This window comes from Hyla sarda, chromosome 7 (genome assembly GCF_029499605.1).
Source record: "Hyla sarda isolate aHylSar1 chromosome 7, aHylSar1.hap1, whole genome shotgun sequence".
Classification (NCBI taxonomy): domain Eukaryota; kingdom Metazoa; phylum Chordata; class Amphibia; order Anura; family Hylidae; genus Hyla; species Hyla sarda.
In genome coordinates, this window is record NC_079195.1 from 35601126 (window position 1) to 35623641 (window position 22516).

The 22516-nt window shown below is 43.8% G+C and overlaps 1 protein-coding gene across 4 annotated transcripts in view; it reads right to left on the reverse strand.

The window, feature by feature from the left end:
• The window catches only part of SLIT1 (slit guidance ligand 1), a 390223-nt gene that overhangs the window by 104422 nt on the left and 263285 nt on the right, over positions 1–22516 (reverse strand). For all 4 annotated transcript variants that reach the window (XM_056532480.1, XM_056532484.1, XM_056532482.1 and 1 more), the window contains exons 8-9: positions 16305–16468; positions 3198–3345 (exon numbers count right to left, since the gene is read on the reverse strand). In XM_056532480.1, the coding sequence (XP_056388455.1) occupies positions 3198–3345; positions 16305–16468 (312 nt within the window). The remainder of the gene's footprint in view (positions 1–3197; positions 3346–16304; positions 16469–22516) is intronic.

Sequence of the window (22516 nt, forward strand, 5' to 3'; positions counted from 1 at the left end):
CAGTGTGTGGCAGTATTATATTTAGTGGGTACAATGTGTGGCAGTATTATATTCGGAGTACAGTGTGTGGCAGTATTATATTCAGGTTACAGTGTGTAGCAGGATTATACTTAGTGGATACAGTGTATAGCAGTATTATATTTAGTGGGTACAGTGTACAGCAGTATTGTATTCAGGTTACAGTGTCTGGCAATATTATATTTAGGGTACAGTGTGGGGCAGTATTTTATTTAGGGTACAGTGTGTGACAGTATTTTATTTAGGGTACTGTGTGGGGCAGTATTATATTTAGTGGGTACAGTGAATAGCAGTATTATATTTAGTGGGTACAGTGTATGGCAGTATGCTATTCATGGTACAGTGTGTGGCAGGATTATATTCAGGGTACAGTGTGTGGCAGGATTATATTTAGTGGGTACAGTGTATAGCAGTATTATATTCAGGGTACAGTGTGGGGCAGTATTTTATTTAGGTTACACTTTCTGGCAAGGTTATAATGATTACTGTCTTCATGCAGAGGATGAGGATCTGCTGACCATGAGGAGCCAATGATGTCTGCATGTCAGACTCTGCAGAGAAGATGGAGCTGGGGGAAGACCTGGTCTCTGGACGAGATGAAGAAGAAAAGAAGACGTCACTCAGGTCACTGACATCATTGTGTGTTCTTATGACTGTCCCATCAGAGCTGTAGTCACTTGTAAGTTCTGCAGTGATGATGGGTAAAACTGTGTCCAATCTGTGTCTCTTCAGCTGTTACAAAACTACAACTCCCATTGCCTGAGGCTCTCCAGACATGATGGGAGTTTTAGCTTTCCAACAGCTGGAGAACCACTTCAACCGAGGTGATCGGTGGGGGTCTCAGGCCTTGAGTTGTGTAAGGGGCCCCGAAATTTCTGATGGCAGCCCTGCCAGTGCACATATGACAGGGAAACCAGTCTTGCCCAGTCACTAAACTGCTACTTACATCTGCCCATGGGGACTTCCTGGCTGAGGTGCGTGCAGTGAGTGACGTCATCACAAGCACCTGGACGCTGACGTCCAGCGCAGAGCGTGCGATGATGTCACTTATAGCGCGCACCTCTGCCAGGAAGTCCCCATGGGCAAATGTAAGTAGTGCAGGCCAGGTAAGAGTGTGTGGGTGAGTGAGAGTGTGTGTGTGTGTTTGTTTGTTGGGGTTATGCTACGCTACCTTATGTGGGGAATCTATGCTACCTAATGTGGGGAATATATGCTATGCTACCTAATGTGGGGAATCTATGCTACCTAATGTGGGGAATATATGCTATGCTACCTAATGTGGGGAATCTATGCTACCTAATGTGGGGAATATATGCTATGCTACCTAATGTGGGGAATCTTTGCTACACTACCTAATGTGGGGAATATATGCTACGCTACCTAATGTGGGGAATCTATGCCATGCTACCTAATGTGGGGAATATATGCTATGCTACGCTACCTAATGTGGGGCTACGCTACCTAATGTAGGGAATCTATGCTACGCTATCTAATGTGGGGAATATATGCTGCGCTACCTAATGTGGGGAATATATGCTACGCTACCTAATGTGGGGAAATTATGCTACGTTACCTAATGTGGGGAAACTATGCAATGCTACCTAATGTGGGGAATATATGCTACCTAATGTGGGGAATCTATGCTACCTAATGTGGGGGAACTGCTGCCTATCTAATGCAGATTAATGTGAGTTGCAGTGCAATTTTATGGCATATTACTTTTTTTTTTGGGGGGGGGGGGGGGCCAGGCACATTCTTTGCACAGGGGCCCTCTGTTGTCTGTGTCCGCCCCTGGTCTGAGTGTGACTGCCACCTCTGCACCTCCTATAGCCGCGCCACTGGGCACAAGGCAGGAGCACATGTCAAAAGGTCCTATACTCTGTGTTTTTAACTTTTTATTCTGGACATTACATAGGAAACCTATTCCCCAGATCAATATAGTTTAAATGGGTACTGGCATTGAATTTTTTTTTTGTTATTGCACCCCTAGTAAATGGTAAATAAAAAAAAAATTACTAATGTTAAAAAAAGGAAGTTAAAAAAATAAAGTTTTCTATGTTTTATTTGTTTTAAAAAAAGCTGCCACTAGGTGTCTCCCTACTTGTCCAGATCACATTTTCCCAATCTCTTGCACAGACTTTGGACTCCTGCTGGCCTGGCAGAAGTCCAAAATCAGGAAATGCAGTCTGGAGTTCTGAGGGGCATGTGTGCAGCGTTATCCAATCATAGCTCATCTCACACTGAATTGCTCTGGGCTGTGTGTAGCAGAGAAAGGGAGGAAGTTCTCCCCTGTATGGCTTCAAATGATGTAATGCCTGCTGGGTAACGCCCCTTCCCAGTCTGTGAATCTGACTGAGACTAGGCAGAAAATACAGAGCAATATCAAGGTAGAAAACAAAAAAATAAATAAAAAATAAATAAAGGCAGAGGGTGGTTTGTCATGATGGGGGAAGTGAACCGGGACAGATATTCTTTAAAGGGCTATGAAAAAGGTATAGAGACAACCACAGGCCTACTTAGCTGTTCAACATTTGGAACAAACTGTTCCGAATGCTGGAGCTGCGGCCGGAAGCTCGTTATGTCATAGCCCCACCCCCTAATGATGTCACGCACCACCCCCTCAATGCAAGTCTATGGGAGGGGGCGTGACAGCTGTCACTCCCAAAGACTTGCATTGACAGGGCGGGCGTGACGTCATGAGGGGGCGGGGCTATGACGTTGCGAGCTCCCGGCACCGGCTCCAGCGTTTGGAACAGTTTGTTCCAAATGTTGAGCAGTGGAGTACACCTTTAAGCTAAGTAGGCCTGTGGTTGTCTCTATACAGCCACCATCCTACACTGCAACAGGTCTTTTGCTGTTGCAAAAATACACATTTTATTATTCCCTGAAAGATGGAGTTGTAGTTTTACAACAGACACAGGTTGGGGACACAGGCTTAGATTATAACATACTTTCAAAAGAGACTACCATTGTGGCTGTATAGAGCTGGGGTTAGCATACATAAAGGTTTACATTTTACAATCATTTCCAGGGGGCTGTTCGTGAATATATAAGCCATGTCTGATGAACCTTGGGGCCATGCAACCGCAATCCCGGAAGGTTCGCATAGTAGTAATCGTGTTATCTGAGATACAGTAGACTAGAATAGCAGTAGACTGTGGGTGACCACGCAGGCTTACATTTCAGTCATGGTCTCTGGTAGATTTGCTGGGATTGCAGTTAATCCTTTCCCCCGACAATCCACTATACCGTTGCTACACGTACACATTGCCGGACAGGAGCCGATAGACAGGCTGCAGATCTGAGCGCTGGATGGGTCGGTCTGACCTGTAGGACAAGAGAGGAAATTTATTTAAAAAAAAAAAAAAAATGCAATATCTAGTCAGTACCAGACACTTCAATAAAAGAGGAAAACTCAAATAAAATTTTTAATGGTGACCTTGAAAGTGTGTTCTGTATGATTTTTCATGGAACATTTAATTCCAAAACTACCATCAAATTTAAAGGGGTACTCTGCTGCTCAGCGTTTGGAACAAACTGTTCCTAACGCTGGAGCCGGCGGCGCCAGGAGCTCGTGATGTCATAGCCCCGCCCCCGTTTTTGGAATACTGCCACTGCAGTTTTTAAGCCAAAGTCAGAAGTGGATCCATAAGGGAGGAGAAGTGTAAGTCCTTCCTTTATATGTCCTATTCCTTTTGAATACATTTCTGGCTTTGGCTCAAAAACTGCAGTGGCAGATCTCCAAAAACTGACAGAAAAAAAACCAAGTGGAAACTTGGCCTAAGGGTACGTTCAGACGAGCGCCTTTTCTGCGCGTATTTCGCTGCGGATCCACCGCTGAAGGACCTCCTATATGCTGGCTTTATATGTGCCTGCTCAGAGTGGCAATATGCCGCTACGAGCAGACACACTGCAATGTGCGAGTACTAACCTACAACTAGCACAAAATAAGTATAGAAAGCAGATAAACATCAAAAAAATGCTAAAGTTTATTACAAATTAATTACAAATACAGGACCCACCCAATTAAAAAGACCCACACTTAAAACCAACCCCACAAACAAGACAGGGGACAGCTCATCTATGGACTCTAGTGCTCATCAAACAGAACAGTAATAACAAAATTGTGGAAAATAATATGGTCATATATCATTACCTAAGGTTGTCATACTGAGTCCTTCAAGATCGCTGTACTCCCACCACCGCCTCGACACGTGTTTCATAGTCTTCCTCAGGAGGTCCGCAGTATACTCGCACATCGCGGCAGCTCATTGAGCAGGGGGAGCGGCCGCAATGTGTGCGAGTACACCGCGCATGCGCGGCAACTCGCACATCGTTTCACTGCGTCTGCACGTAGCGGCATATTGCTCCTCCGAGCAGGCACTTATAAAGCCAGCATATAGAGGTCCTTCAGCGGCGGATCTTTAGCGTAAAATACGCTGCAAATCCACTCGTCTGAACGTACCCTTAGGGCCGCGATGTGTGCGAGGATACTGTGCATGCGCAGCGACTCGCGCATTGCTTCAGTGTGTCTGCATGTAGCGGCGTATTGCCGCTCCCAGCAGGCACATGTAAAGGCACCATACAGAAGTCCTTCAGCGGCGGATCTGCAGCATAAGAGACGCTGTAAATCCGCTACCCTAAGTCAGAGCTATGTGCTCAACAATATGGCCCATTCTGTTTTCCTACACAGACCACACAGCATTATAGTAAAGAGAGATGTCCAGCGCAACGACTCGGGAATGGTAAATCTTCTTTATTAGATTAATAAGCACATAAAACGACAGTACGGTAACCTTATTCATCGCTTTTTTCAGCTTTGTATGCCTACGTATGCAATGTATTTTATGGTTGTCTATAGCCTGCATTAGTGTTTATATTGTTTTACTATCTATGTATGTCTTAAAGGGGTACTCCGCCCCTAGACACTTTATCCCTGATCTCGGCTGCGGCCCCCCAGACATCCAGTGCATTGAGCGAACTCCACCCCATGCCAGATAACTGGCGATGTGGGGTGGAGGCTTGTGACGTCATGGTCATGCCCGCTTGTGACGTCACAGCCACGCCCCCTCAATGCAAGTATATGGGAGGGGACGTGATGGCAGTGACGGCGCAAGCGGGGTGTGACAGTGGCATGATGAGTCTCACGCACGGCACCCGACGCTCTAAACAAGCGCCGGGTGCAGTAGGGAGATTGCAGGGGTCCCCAGTGGCAGGACCCCCGTGATCAGACATCTTATCGTCTATCGTTTGGATATGGGATAAGATGCCTAGGGGCAGAGTACCCCTTTAAATACTTTGTGCACTGTGTGTGAGGTTGGAGTTTTAACTCACCTGTGCAGGTGTTCCGTGTCAGCTCCTCCTCCATATATAGGATCATCTTACCATTAGGCAAGTTGTATGAGTAAGGCCAAGCACTAGTGGCCGAAACGCATCACCGTCCTGTCGTTTTATGTTCTTATTATTCTAATAAAGAAGATTTACCATTCCCGAGTTGTTGCTCAAGACATCTCTCTTTACTGTGATAAACAAGTGCCATTCACTGGTCCGGGTCACGACAGGCCATAGGGTGAGCTGATACAAACTACCACACAGCATTATGCATCGTTTTATGCACCCGCTAACAATAGATTTAGCAAAAATGACCAATTACAAAAATTTGAAGTCAAGTTAGACATATTTTTGTCCATGTAGCATTTCATGTTGGGGAAATGGTATATGTTCACACTATGCATTTTCCTGGTATATGTTCACACTATGCATTTTCCTGGTATATGTTCACACTATGCATTTTCCTGGTATATGTTCACACTATGCATTTTCCTGGTATATGTTCACACTATGCATTTTCCTGGTATATGTTCACACTATGCATTTTCCTGGTATATGTTCACACTATGCATTTTCCTGGTATATGTTCACACTATGCATTTTCCCGCTAGAACAATCCATTGTTGCTTTACAAGGCAGAAATCAAAGGTAGGCCCTCGGACTTGTGCCGCAGATTAGCAATTAAAAGCCGTAGATTTATATTACAACCCTATCCAATTAGGCTAATTCTTGTCTGGCTACCTGCTGCGATTCCCCCACTGTATGAACTATGAAAAGAAATCAATGGGGTGCAGACTTCACACCGATTCCGATAAAAAAAAACGGTCATGTGAGTAAACCTAAAAATATCTGAATACTTCAGAAAATTCTATGGCCTCCCACCTATATTATATAATTTATACTACCAATGTTCTCTAATTTGGCAGACGGGTATATGGGTCCCTTTAAGTGTCATAGCCTCTGTAGCCCCTACAGTCCATATAGGCAACACTGTTTACTACATATATAACCCACATTTACCATGTATAGTGCCACAATAATGCTGCCATATAGATATGTTTTAGAATGTTTTTTCAGTCTAATCTTTAACTTTTCCAGGGAATTCCATCCTTGTGGCCCCTAGGAAACAATGGGCATGGGCAATTTCTCAATTGTCTACCCCTTAAAGGGGTACTCCGGAGGAAAACTATATATATATATATTTTTTTTTAAATAACGGGTGCCAGAGAGTCAAACACATTTGTAAATTACTTCAAATGAAATATCTTAATCCCTCCAGTACTTATCAGCTTCTGTTTGCTCCACAGGAAGTTGTATTTCTCTCTGGAGTTCTTTTCTGTCTAACCACAGTGCTCTCTGCTGACACCTCTGTCCATGTCAGGAACTGTCCAGAGTGGGAGCAAATCCCCATAGCAAACCTCTACAGCTATGGACAGTTCCTGATACGGACAGAGGTGTCAGCACTGTGGTCAGACTGAAAAGAACTCCAGAAAGAAATACAGCTTCCTGTGAGCATACAGCAGCTGATAAGTACTGGAAGAGTTAAGATTTTTACATAGAAGCAATTTACAAATCTGTTTAACTTTCTGGCACCAGTTGATTTGAAAAAAAAAAAAAATAGTTTTCCACCGGAGTACCCCTTTAAAAATCAATCGTATTGATTGACACATCCCTAAGGCAATGTTGACATGTGTAAATTTAGCGAAATGTCCTCGTCAGTCAGTGCTAGGACCGCTTGGATATATTCAATCTCCAGAGGGTAATGCTTTTCCGAGCGGATTCCTCAAAAAATTTAGTTGATCCTTTCTGCCGAGGGCCAAATCAGAATTTCTGCGGCAAGTGTTTCCGCCGTGGAAATTCCGCTGTGTGCATTGTAAACAATGGGACTCTGCTGCAACTGAATTTTCAAGCGGAATTTTGTCTGCACAATCGAATCTTCTGCGAGTTTCCCGCTGTGGGTTATTAGACCCCATTGAGGTCAATATAATCTGCTGCGGCCTAAACCAGGAGCGGGAAACTCGCAGAAGGGTATGTTCACACGGGCGGTCTTCTGCGAATTTTCCACTGCGGAAGAAAACTCGCAGAATATCCGCTCATGTGAATGTACCTTTATGATATCGATGTCAGTGAGTTGCCATAAACAGGGTACACTTTAGGGTGCGTTCACACGCCAGTCTGTCCCTGTTTTTTTTTTTTATCCCCGTTTCGGTTCCGTTCTTGCAGGCTGTAAGCGGATTAAAAACAGTTTTTAAAAAAAATCCCAATTATGTCAATGAGATTTTTTTACAATCCGTTTGTATACGCTTGTACCCGTCTGCACTCATTTCCGTTTTTGTTTTTTTACGGCAGAAAAAATGGCACATGGACTATTTTTATTTCTGTAAAAATAAAACGGAAGAAAAAATTGATTTAAGTAAATTTAACATTGAAGCGTATGGAAAACGGATGAGCCTTTAATGTCATCCGTTTGCATCCGTTTTTTCAATCCGTTTTATGATCCGTTTCTACTTCTGAGCATGCTCAGAACAAAAAAAAATATTTTTTTTTGTTTATTAACTGAACAATAACGGATACAAATGGATACAAACGGATGACATCTGCTTGCATCCGTTATTGTCCGTTTTTATTTTTGACGGGAGAAGAACGGGACGGGTCTAGACGGCCGCGTGTACGCAGCCTTACAACAAATGGATAAAATAAGTTCCTTGCAGTGTAAATCAGTGGTCACCAAACTGTGGCCCTCCAGATGTTGCAAAACTACAACTCCCAGCATGCCCGGACAGCCGTTGGCTGTCCGGGCATGCTGGGAGTTGTAGTTTTGCAACATCTGGAGGGCCACAGTTCGGAGACCACTGGTGCAAATCTATCAGTCTGTTCCTTTAAACCCAGATTTGCATCTGACACTTTGCGTGTACGATTTGAAGATACAAATCGCGCTATAACCTCCAGCAATTTTCTTTTTCAAAGTGAACTCCGTAACATGATAAAAAAAAAAAAGAAACATTTCCATAATTTATCCCAGAATGAAGAACTGAGTAATGACAGAAGTCAATTTGCAGCCACGCTATAGCGCTAGTTTTTATTTTTTTTTTCATTTTTTCAATGTAAAAGGGAAACAACCTCCGGAGCAATTTTAAATTGCAAACATCGATGTTAGCAAAATAAATTTGTATCCAGGAATCCTGAAATCCATTTGAGAGAGTAGAGAATGATAACAGGGGAGGATGTGTGCAGAAGAGAGGGGGTGGGGTGAGGGTGGGGGGGGGGGGGTTAGCGTTGAGAAAAAATGGAAATGATAAAGCCAAAACGTTTACGACTTTACCGTTACAATACAGCAGTGCCATAGATTGATTATCATTCATTATCTTGAATTGCTAAACATATATTTTTATTTTTTTGTCACACTGTTGCCCCCTATGTGTTCTTCTTCAGCACAACAAGAGTGTTTCACCCTCCTATAACTCAAATTTTTGCGGCAGAAGTTTTTGCCGTGGAAATCCCGATTCCGGTGTCCACAGAAAGAATGGACTTTGCCGTCTATGAAGGAATGTCCGCGTGGAATTCTGCAGAAATATATTCCGCACGGAAATTCCGCTGCAGCAGAGTGCTATTGATTTTTCATGGCGTCCGCACAGAATATGAGGTCGGGATATGAGGTCGGAATATGAGGACGGGATATGAGGACGGGATATGAGGACGGGATATGAGGATGGGATATGAGGACAGGATATGAGGTCAGGATATGAGGACGGGATATGAGGATGGGATATGAGGACAGGATATGAGGTCGGGATATGAGGTCGGGATACGAGGTCGGGATATGAGGACGGGATATGAGGACGGGATATGAGGACGAGATATGAGGACGGGCTATGAGGACGGGCTATGAGGACGGGCTATGAGGATAGGCTATGAGGACAGGATATGAGGGCGGGATATGAGGTCGGGATATGAGGTCGGATATGAGGTCAGGATATGAGGACGGGATATGAGGACGGGATATGAGGTCAGGATATGAGGACGGGATATGAGGTTGGGATATGAAGACAGGCTATGAGGATGGACTATGAGGATGGGCTATGAGGATGGGCTATGAGGACTGGATATGAAGACAAGATATTAGGACAGGCTATGAGGATGGGATATGAGGACGGTGATATGAGGATGGGATATGTGGGCGGGATATGAGGACGGGATATGAGGTCGGGATATGAGGACGGGATATGAGGATGGGATATGAGGACGGGATATAAGGATGGGATCTGAGGACAGAAAATGAGGACAGGATATGAGGTCAGAATATGAGGTTGGGATATGAGGATGGGATATGAGGTCGGGATATGAGGTCGGGATATGAGGACGGGATATGAGGACGGGATATGAGGACGGGATATGTGGGCGGGATATGTGGACGGGATATGAGGACGGGATATGAGGACGGGATATGAGGATGGGATATGAGGTCGGGATATGAGGACGGGATATGAGGACGGGATATGAGGACAAGATATGAGGTCGGGATATGAGGACGAGATATGAGGTTGGGATATGAGGACGAGATATGAGGTTGGGATATGAGGACGAGATATGAGGATGGGATATGAGGATGGGATATGAGGATAGGATATGAGGTCAGGATATGAGGACGGGATATGAAGACGGGATATGAGGACAAGATATGAGGTTGGGATATGAGGACGAGATATGAGGTTGGGATATGAGGTTGGATGAGAGTGCCTTTGTTGCTTTTCCTCATCTATAAGGTTTAGGTAGAAAGACTGGGCAATGCTGGGTAGTCAGATAGTTGTAGGATAAAATAATTCTTATAATTAAATATGTATTGAAGGATTTCAACATGATAACAAATCCATCTGAAGGTTGAGGCTTCCCTCAATAACTTGGGCACATTAAGCAGTGTCTATAGTCTCCACACGTACATCGCGCCTTTTCCCCTCTCTCAGTTTACATCACAAACTGTGTGGGAAATGAAAACAAACAGCATATTGCTGCCGATAGACGGGCAGCATAAAAGTGTAATGAGATGGCACCAGATGCCCCTGTGATGGAGATGTCACCATGCCACATGCCAGCTCTGCAATTAGAAGACATCACTCTGCGTCCCTGGCAGGATAAAGAGCTGGAGCAGACTGCGAAATGGATGAACTATGCCACCGGAATCACACATCCGAAATACGTCTCAGGGATCTGATATATTCTCAAGACTTTGTCATTAGAAACCAAGACAAGCTATCTCCTGTGTCACACTGAGGTCTATAGCACCGAATAGTAAGACTTCATAACAAGAACAAAACATTTTGCACTTTACATTTCGGGGATGTGCTCTATTTTGGCCTTTTTTTTTTAAACATTTTTTATCCCAGCCATAATTTTTTTTATTATTGACATAGCTTTGGCATTGGTTTTATGAGGGAGACCTGGTAAAGGGCTTTAGAAGTAACAGCTTCCTCTTCCACTATCTTGGCATGGGTGCAGTAACCATCTCTAGTTAGAGCCTGTTATCACTTATGCTTTCTATTCTATGTGTGTGTCTATCATATTAACTGGTGCCGTGACTACCATACATTTTTGTATATTTCTTTTGACCCCAGATAGAGTCCCCTGATGAGCTCAGCACCACCTGGGGAAACATGTTGGGATGTTTTAAGTGGTACATGATTTAGTTGATCTCTTCTGTATGCTATACTGGTTGTTTTTGGTACAGATTTTACATTTTAAACCCCATTTGGGTTTCTTGGTCACCAATGTAAATTTTGGTATCCTTGGTTACCATCTGGAGTTCGGTAACTTCTGGTACCTTATCTCTCTCATTTATTATGACGGTCTTTGATTTTGTGTATGGTTTGAGTAGCATCTTCTAAGACGTAAGAATAAAATGTGGATGCATCTTTTTGGCCATATTTTCGCCAAATGCCCTGGCCTGATCGTGGGTATGATGGAATGGACAGCTGCCAGGACCTGCAGTACCTATATTAAGTGAATACATTTTGTAGAAGCAGGGATTAAAGAGTTAAGGATTTCCATGATCCGTCTCTTTATGCTAACAAGAAAGGCTTCAGTGTCATAGAGGAGCATTTGGGTAGTAAGATTCATGAATAAGGTCCACAATGCTGGTCATGTCGGGAGATACAAAGGGCCAGGTTTGTGGGTGGCGTCTCTCATCTCGGAGTCTCCGTATTCACAAGTGTGACCTAAAGTGCTGATATAAACAAACATCATTGATATGCTTGAGTGGAGGTCTCCATGCTGCCCATCTGCAGGGCTTGCAGTAGAAGCGGACTTTTAATATTTCATCATATTGTGTCTCTGTTTCATTCAGCTAAATGGGAGGTCTCAGCTGTGGTCCTTTTTTTTGCAGCAGCTGTTCCTCATTTACACACGTACTAAACACCACATCCACCTCCCGTAACGGCGGAGATCCAGGCTGACCCCACACCAGCGAGACAACATACTGCTATTCTTGTCACATGAGCCCAGATCACCGGCGGAACTAAAGGCTCATGGGCACTGGTGCAAAAGTTCAGCTTAGATCCCCCACCTATGGCTCAACCAAAATCCCTTCCTGTATAAGACATGTGCATACATCACCTATGGACATATTATCTAGAAATAATAAAGCCATATATTTTACTTAACAAATAGTGCCGCTATATAATGTACAAAATGATCCTACTATATGCTGAATACCTAAACATACATCGCTGTACACTGGGGCCTGACGCAGCGAGCAAGCACGATAACGGACCGTCGCCCATTCCTTTCCTCCACCCCACTCCACCTGTCCGCTCTCCCTGTACGAATTCCATCGCTGTACCCTGGGGCCTGACGCAGCGAGCAAGCACGATAACGGACCGTCGCCCATTCCTGTCTCCCACCCCACTCCACCTGTCCGCTCTCCCTGTACGAACTCCATCGCTGTACGCTGGGGGCCTGACGCAGCGAGCAAGCACGATAACGGACCGTCGCCCATTCCTTTCCCCCACCCCACTCCACCTGTCCGCTCTCCCTGTACGAACTCCATCGCTGTACGCTGGGGGCCTGACGCAGCGAGCAAGCACGATAACGGACCGTCGCCCATTCCTGTCTCCCACCCCACTCCACCTGTCCGCTCTCCCTGTACGAACTCCATCGCTGTACGCTGGGGGCATGACGCAGCGAGCAAGCACGATAACGGACAGTCGCCCATTCCTTTCCCCCCACCCCGCTCCACCTGTCCGCTCTCCCTGTACGAACTCCATCGCTGTACGCTGATATGAAATAAAGAGCTGGCGACATACCTCAAGACCTGGTGAGTGCATCGTTTCGTGTGCCTTTGCTTGGTATACATTTTGGACTTTTATGTGATAGCACCGGGAAGGTCTCTTTAGCCGTGTTAGCCTAGCGGAATATTGTGTTTCGTGGAGTAGCAGTGCCGGGCATTCTTGATATTGGACTGCATTACCTCCATACTCTTACTGAACAAAAAGGACTACACACAGATCAATATCAATACTAACGCTACGATAAAAGGCACATATAATACCGCCACAACAGCATGAAAGCAACTATTATCATAACAGCGATTCAATAATGTTACCATATTGTTACTGGAAAAAGAACTGTATAACAAGACAATAAATAATAAGTGATTACAGTAGCATTATACATTGAAAATGCAGTCAAAAATCTTGTATATTGACACGGCCTTAGCAGCCTATGAGATCTCATATGAAGCAGGTAGGTGGACAATATTTTATATTATACTAGTTGAGTACCCAGAGTTGCTTGGTCTTCCCACCTAAACCAGAGGAAAAGTTACAATGACACCCTCGTCTTTATATCTCGTCCTCACATTCCAACATCATCATTCCGACATTATCCTGTCTTCATATCTCAACATATCCCAACATCATATCCTGTCCTCATATCCCGACCTTATGTCCTGTCCTCATATGCCAATCTAATATCCCATCCTTAGCTAATCGCCAGCTGCAGTGATGTCCCATCTTGGCCGGTGAAGCGTTTCGAAGCACCTGGGCTTCTTTTTTTAATAGCTGCATATCCATCTATTGAAGAAAAAGCCCGGGCTGCTTTGAAATATGCCTAGCCTAGTGTATAAACTTGTGTTCTCTACCTAAATAATCTCTACCAACTCTATATTTTTTAGCGCTGTTATACTGCAATTCAGCACTACCTGCCATTTGGGGCACGCCATCATTTCACATAATATAATTGTCTATCCCGGATTGAATCTTACAAACATCAGATCTCTCCCCAGAGCTGGTTCTGCCTATAGGCAAAATAGGCAGCTGTCTAGAGAACTATCTTGATGGGGGCACCGCTCTGCCCGCTGCAAAAAAATTACTAACCAGCCAGCATCTGAAGCACCCACCGCTCATCTGAAGCACCTGCCTTGCCAGCACCACCGTCGCGTGAGTAGGGGGTTATTTACAGTGTGTCCCCCCCCAGTAGTAGGTGATTGAATGAGAAGGAGGTGTGTTACAGTGCGTCACTCCAGAAGTAAGGAGATTACATGAGGAGTGGGTTTGTTACAGTGTGTTCTCCAGGATATTAGTAAAGCATCGATTCATTCAATATATCTACAGAAAGACCTTGTCATCCTAATTATTTTAGTTGTTCCAATAAGAACCCCCCCCCCCCCCCTCACCCTAAGGTAAACCTCATCTTTTTCTTGACCTCATACTACAGCGCTGCTGTTTTCTCTCTCCATAGCTCAATGATTCCCAACCAGTATGCTTGCTTCCGCTGTTGCAAAACTACAACTCCCAGCGTGCCTGGACAGCCTTTGGCTGTCCAGGCAAGCTGGGAGTTGTAGTTTTGCAATGGCTAGAGTCACACTGGATGGGAAAAAGGGCCGGCGCCACCCAAAGGCAAAATAGGCGGCTGCCTCAGTTTTTTGTTTCCTGCACAGTCACTACTGTTGTGTTGTGGGTGGAGAAATACCCGATAACATATACCGGAATATTGGAAGTTATCGGCTATCGGCCTAAAAGGCCACAGATTATCGGTATCGGCCCTGAAAAAACGATATCGGTTGATCCCTACATAGCATCATACTTTTCCACTCTACCGTAACAACTCTGGAGCAGAGACTGTAGGTTCTACATCGTATCAATAACCACATACACCAACAATCTTTCCCCGAGAAACAAATTTTACTACAGGAGATTACTTATTTTCTTTTTATACGGAATCTGACATAAAAAGAGACTTCTTATATATGCAGAATAAGACAATATTGCTACCAGCGCATACATATACCGTACATTAGTTTCCCACCCGTCTTCATTTACAGCAGACTTTTAACCTTGCTATCTAGATCGCTGGGAATGATCTACAAGCGTGATTTCTTAATTTATGTTTTGTCATATTCTCACAGATAAATTTATTGCATTTTTTTTTATTGTTTTTATTCTATTCAATACATAGCAGCTACAAGGTACCTGCAACTAGCTATAAGCATCTATTTGTATCTATTTGTACTGTCGTTTTGGAGTAGTCCTATACCTATATCAAAATATCTATTTGTATGCTTTTGTATTCTTTTATTTAAAGGGGGACTCCGGTGGAAAACCTTTTTTTTTTTTCTTTAAATCAACTGGTGCCAGAAAGTTGAACAGATTTGTAAATTACTTCTCTTAAAAAATCTTAATCCTTCCAGTATTTATTAGCTGCTGAATACTACAGAGGAAATTATTTTCTTTTTGGAACACAGAGCTCTCTGCTGACATCACGAGCACAGTGCTCTCTGCTGACATCTCTGTCCATTTTAGGAACTGTCCAGAAAAGCATATGTTTGCTATGGGGATTTTCTCCTACTTTAGACAGTTCCTAAAATGGACAGAGATGTCAGTAGAGAGCACTGTGCTCGTGATTCAGCAGAGAGCTCTGTGTTCCAAAAAGAAAAGAGTTTCCTCTGTAGTACTCAGCTGCTAATAAGTACTGGAAGGATTAAGATTTTTTAATAGAAGTAATTTACGAATCTGTTTAACTTTCTGGCACCAGTTGATTTAAAAAAAAAAAAAAAAAAAAAAAAACAGTTATCCACTGGAGTACCCCTTTAAGATCTAGACCAGTGTTTCCCAACCAGTGTGCATCCAGCTGTTGCAAAACTACAACTCCCAGCATGCTGGGAGTAGTGTTGAGCGGCATAGGCCATATTCGAATTCGCGATTATTCGAGAATATATGGAAGAATATTCGTCATATATTCGCGTATATTCGCAATATCCGCGATTTATTTTCGCATATGCGCAAATTTGCATATTCGAAAATTCGCACAAACGAAAATTTGCATATACATAAGCTGCGAAAATTCGCATATGCGAAGATTAGTATATGCAAATTTTCGTATATGCGAACATTCGCACACCGGTCTCACACAGTAGTATTAGAGCCTTCTTTACACCACACAAGCTGGAAGCAGAAAGGGATGATCACTTTGATGTGTACTGTGAAAAAAAAAATGTAAAAAAATTAAAAAAATAAGAATATTCGTAATTACGAATATATAGTGCTATATTCGCGAATATTCGCGAATATGCGATATTCGCGAATATTCGCGAATATGCGATATTCGCGAATATGCGATATTCGCGAATATGCGATATTCGCGAATAAAATTCGCATTACGAATATTCGTGAGCAACACTAGCTGGGAGTTGTAGTTTTGCAACAGCTGGAGGCACACTGGTTGAGAAACACTGGTCTAGACATTGATATGTATAAAGAGGAATAGCTATTGGAAACCACATGACAATAGCACAGGCAGGAAGAGTTGTCATGGGATACTGATAACCCAGAAAATATTTTTTTTCTTACATATTTGCCATGTACACTTTCACACGATGTTTCTGGATTTAGTCGAGAAGCTTCTGTATGAACCCATTGTAAAGTTTCCCAGCTGTGGAGAAATAAGAAATATAAAAGGAGTCTGACCTGAGCAGCTAAACTCGTGCTTTTGGACTTCTGCCACGTTGAGGCCACGGAGCTGGGACGGCGATGTGCACTGAGTGAAAAGCCCAATGGTCGGCCGCTGGCGAAGCCACTGAGAAAGCCAAGACAAGTGACAGTCGCAGAACAGGTTGTTGGAGTGTAGCCGGCTGGAAGAGAGACCACAAGATCATCAGAAGGTTACGAAGGAAACTCAAAGTTCTATTCTGAAACTTACAGCTTTACACATTCAAAATCGAGGAGGCTAAACATAACTGGTACATGTATCCACGTACTGACTAGAGATGAGCGAACTTACAGTAAATTTGATTCGTCACAAACTTCTCGGCTCGGCAGTTGATGACTTTTCCTGCATAAATGAGTTCAGCTTTCAGGTTCTCCGGTGGGCTGGAAAAGGTGGATACAGTCCTAGGAGACTCTTTCCTAGGACTGTATTCACCTTTTCCAGCCCACCGGAAGCACCTGAAAGCTGAACTAATTTATGCAGGAAAAGTCATCAACTGCCGAGCCGAGAAGTTTGTGACGAATCGAATTTACTGTAAGTTCGCTCATCTCTAGTACTGACAACATGCACTGAGACTGGAAATGGCGAGAAATTGAAACATTTAGCTGAACTTTATATTTGAAGTTCATAAAACTGGACATATTTATTTATGTTTTTTTTTTTTTTTTTTTATAGATTTTAATTGACAAAACCGGGTATTAGTAAACAGCACAAACTTTTAAATTATTATATTCCAATTGTTAGGCTCAGTTCACACGGCTGTGTGCTGCCATCCCTCAGTTTGTCAGGAGTGTAGCGGAGACAAAAATACTGCATGTCCGGTCTTTTTTCTCTGTTCAATTTTCCTAAAGTACCAGACACCTCACAGACTCAAGTCAGTGGGATCTGTCAGGACCATAAGGTGTCAGTTTTACTCCAACCTGTTCAGGATCTGTTCGGTGCACAAAAAACGAGCTGAACAGACTCTGAAAGTCCCATGTGAACTTAGCCTTAGTAGATAAAGTGAATACAATTTTGTGGTGAGGGTGTGATGAGGGCAGATGTTATTACCCTAGGGGCAGATGGAATTAATCCCTTGTATTCGTGATGCCAGGGCGTGGTTAACCTCTGCACCACCCGAGGTATGACCGCTGCATCCTGGGCTAGGCGCGAGGCAAATAATGACTCCAATGTCAAGTTACGGTACAGTGGCAGCTTTACTGAGGCAGACAGATGGAATAGTCTTTACAGCTCAGTTAGGCCCAAGGAGGTGACCAGTGACTTTAGAGACTTGAGGGCTCGCTGGGACTTGTAGTGGTCTTGGACTGAATACTGCAGGCCCACGCTGAATTTAGACAGACTTGACTGACTAGACTTCATCCCTTGTGTAGCTTACCAGGCTTTGACATTCACCTGTGGGGCACTTGGGGATGGAAGTGTGGCTGCATGACTAGGCCTTGGGTCTCCTCAGGACACCAGACACTCAGGTCTTGACTGTTCCTCAGCATGTTCTCAAGAAGACTGAACTATCCCCTTCCTGGGTTTATAAGGGAGCAATTTGGAGGGGTCCTATAGGTCACCACACGAGTCACCTGGTCACTGACACCTTCCCTGGTTACATGACTTGGTAACAACATTTAAAGGAACATAACATTATAAAGGCATTCTCATACATAACATGAGGCACTTATTAACCATTTGAGATAAATACAATAAGGGTGGACTCAGGGGACACTAAGATAGAGTCCACCACACAGGACAGAAAGGGTACAAGAGTGCAACTCCTATACTGGGCCACCACAATTTCTTCAGAAATCTGGAGTATTCCCAGCTGCCCATCTGTGGCATTTCCACAGGCAATGCCATAAATGTCTGACAGATGCTAGTCCCACCTATGGGACAGAGATCTGGAGGGCCCCATAGCTCCCCTCTGGCCTGTTGTTGTCGCTGAAGTTAGTTTGGAAGCTGAAAATAACTGAGCCACATGTTTTACTTAGTTTGCGTAATACAAATTGATTTTAATGAGAGTTCCATAAACTGTAGCGCTGCATGTCAATGAGGGTTACACAAACTGAAGAAAACAGCAAGCTTAGATGTTTTTGGCTTCCCAACCACCTTCATGGGCAGCCAGGAGTGGGCTTTAAGCCCTTCATTTGGTGTTCTTGATCCTAGAGGCAGTGGTGTACCTACTGTTCGGCCAACCCAGTCCCTGCTGGGGGAGCACATCCGCCAAACAGATATAGTCAGTTGATTTCCAGGGTTTCCGTTATTTGCGCTGCTGTTGTGCACTTTCACCATAGACAGAAACTTGGAAAATCCAATGCCAAGCTTCCGCAACTTCCGCAACGGCACAGCACCAGGGTCAGGCACAAGAGGCACTAGGTAGGCCTCTGCCGAAAGGTGGTACCCAAGCGTCCACACCTGCACAGCGCCAGGGGAAGGCACAAAGGGCACTAAGTAGGCCTCTGCTCAAAGGTGATACCCAAGCTTCCACACCAGCACCGTGCCAAGGGCAGGCACAAGGGTCCCTAGGTAGGCCTCTGCCCAAAGGTGGTACCCAAGTTTCCACACCAGCACAGCCCAAAAGTGATACCCAAGCTTCCACACCAGCACCGTGCCAAGGGCAGGTACAAGGGGCACTAGGTAGGCCTCTGCCCAAAGGTGTTACCCAAGCTTTTACACCAGCACCATGCCAAGGGCAGGCACAAGGGGAACTAGGTAGGCCTCTGCCCAAAGGTGGTACCCAAGCTTCCACACCAGCACCGTGCCAAGGGAAGGCACAAGGGGCACTAGGTAAGCCTCTGCCCAAAGGTGGTACCCAAGCTTCCACACCAGCGCCGTGCCAAGGTAAGGCACAAGGGACACTAGGTAGGCCTCTGCCCAAAGGTGGTACCCAAGCTTCCACACCAGCGCCGTGCCAAGGTAAGGCACAAGGGGCACTAGGTAGGCCTCTGCCCAAAGGTGGAACCCACATCTGTCAGACATTTATGGCATATTCTGTTGAAGGTCCAGATATGCATATCCATGGCCAAGAGGGGCACTGTTTCTGCTACAATTCCCTTAACTATCCTTACATTTTCAGAACTCCATAAAAATAAATGCTGTCTCTCTAGTTAACTCAGATATGATGTTGACAGCCGCTACGCAGCAGATCTTTTCCCAAAAGCAGATTCATCCTCTATAATGCCTTCCTCCGCCATGCTAAGTATCTGCTCATGTTTTGTTAAAACCAGAATAAACTGAATATTATCAACAGCTTGAGAAATAGTCGAGGCCTGCTGCCTAGAAAGCCTCTCGCTCCGTATGTGCATCTCTTAACTCGCTCTTTCCAGGATAATTACAATGCCGTTCCAGCCTATCCCACTAGATATGGTATTGTGATGTAAATACGGAATAGACTCATTTATTCCCCACGCTAATAATAATTCCATCTCAACACACAGAGTAATCAGCTGAAATAGGATTAGGATATATTACATATTGCAAGTGTAACGGAGTTATTATTGGATAAAGCTTTTACTGCCTCTTGCCAGTCATGCATGACATCCCATTTACCGCCAGCAATATGACACATGACAGCAGCGAATTGTCCCTCTAAACACTGGCAAACCTCCATTCTAGTAACATAATACCGGGCCATTCTTAATTAAAAGGAAATTAATAATTAACACGGATCTTGGGCATATTTATCTCTTTGTAGAGTATCAAGATATATGGCATATTATTGAGAACAATACAATAATATCCTTCCTGCCAAGTGCAGAATCCTAATGTTTTGCTTCTGTTCAGCAAATGAATAGTGGTCATTGCGAAATACATAAAGGGGTTGACTAGAATTAGGCTGGATTCACTGCTCATTATTTTTGTATGGCTTGTTATAAAAGGGATGCTAATGTATACCGTGATGGGTTCATGTAGTTCGCATATGTTCAGACAACGTGTAGACGTTTTGCTGGACCAAAGGGGTACTCCACTGCCCGAGTGTTCAGAACATTTTGTTCCCAATGCTGTGTGCAGGCTGTGGGAGTAGTGATGTCACAACCACGCCCCTTGTGAGGTCATGCCACGCCCCTCAATGCAAGTCTAGGGGGCGTGACAGCCACCACGCCCCCTTCCGTAGACTTGCATAGAGAGGGCATGGTCTGACATCATGATGGGACGTGGCTGTGAGATCACAACCCCCGCAGCCCACACCCAAGCAGCGGAGTACCCCTTTAACTACATTAAGAAAGGGAATAGATCCATATGCCAATGGGGTATATATCAGCATCTATATTTTTATGGGATGCCAGCGTATACCGTACAGGACATATAGCTAGAACATAGTGTGAACCAAGCCTTAGAAATCTACTTTTTTGTACATTTTTTTTTTCTTCACATGGGCTAAATTTTACAGAATGTCCACCAGTAAAACATGGACGGACATCCCACAAAAAGCGGGTGCCTGCAGAATATTACCAGCGCTAGGACTGCTCAGGAATGCGTCGTCTCCATAGAGACAGTCTCTTCGACTGCCCGGGCATGCTGTGAGTTATTGTTTTGCAACAGCTGGAGGCACACTGGTTGGAAGTCACTGAGGTGGCGTCTGTAGCTCCAGACGGTCAGACCCCCCCCCAACAGCTGAACCTGGGGGGACCATGAAAAGGGGTTGATTCACCCCACACATGGAAGGCAAGTAAAGCACTTAAAGGGGTATTCCGCCCCTAGACATCTTATCCCCTATCAAAAGGAAAGGGGATAAGATGTCTGCTCGTGGGGGTCCCGCAGCAGCGGATAGGGGATAAGATGTCTAGGGGCGGAGTACCCCTTTAAGAGATAACTTGGCATTAGAGATGAGCGAACTTATAGTAAATTCGATTTGTCACAAACTTTTCGGCTCGGCAGTTGATGACTTTTCCTGCATAAATTAGTTCAGCTTTCAGGTGCTCCCGTGGGCTGGAAAAGGTGGATACAGTCCTAGGAGACTCTTTCCTAGGACTGTATCCACCTTTTCCAGCCCACCGGAGCACCTGAAGTCTGAACTAATTTACGCAGGATAAGTCATCAACTGCCGAGCCGAGAAGTTCGCGACGAATCGAATTTACTGTAAGTTCGCTCATCTCTACTTGGCATCTTAGGGACAGTAGTAAAAAGTGAATAAAACCTGGATGACCACTTTAACGTCCATTTAATGGTTTCCAATAAGGTTTTGCTTTGTTAACAATAATTGGGCAGTCAAGTTTGTGGTATGATCTAGAAAAACACATCGACTCTGAGACACATTATAACATTTTTTTAACGTTGCATGTTTTTAATAAAAGCCGCGGCCTTCTTGTTTATTGTTAGTTTCTCAGCTATTCCTTTAATTGGAAGCAGAAGAACATCCAGCAGAAAACCACATAACACATGAAAAAGCAAATAAACAGAAAGCAGAAATAAAAAAGAAATTTTAATTTTATTTTGTGGAACAATTTACCCGTTCTCTGTGAAAGGCTCCCAGCGATGTCAGTGATAAATAATAACTACAAGACTTTCAGAGAGAACACAAATCAATTTATATTACTGTTTGGTTGGGGAAAGTACTACCCACAAATCCAAAAGATGGGAGAATAGATTGTGTTACGACGGGAAGAGATAATTTAGAAGTTAAAATATAATTTTTATGTGCACCGCGTATGCAATGCATCAAAATATAAATAAAAACTGTTTTTTGTTGTATTCCTTTGTATAAACACTATAACACTGACTGATATGCCTAAAAATAGGACTACTAAAAAAAAGTTATTTTATGTACAAGAATATCACTACTATAATACTGCTCCTATATACAAGAATATCACTACTATAATACTGCTCCTATATACAAGAATATAACTACTATAATACTGCTCCTATATACAAGAATATAACTACTATAATACTGCTCCTATATACAAGAATATAACTACTATAATACTGCTCCTATATACAAGAATAGAACTACTATAATACTGCTCCTATATACAAGGATATACCGGTAACTACTATAATACTGCTCCTATATACAAGAATATCACTACTATAATACTGCCCCTATATACAAGAATATAACTACTATAATACTGCTCCTATATACAAGAATATAACTACTATAATACTGCCCCCTATATACAAGAATATAACTACTATAATACTGCCCCCTATATACAAGAATATAACTACTATAATACTGCCCCCTATATACAAGAATATAACT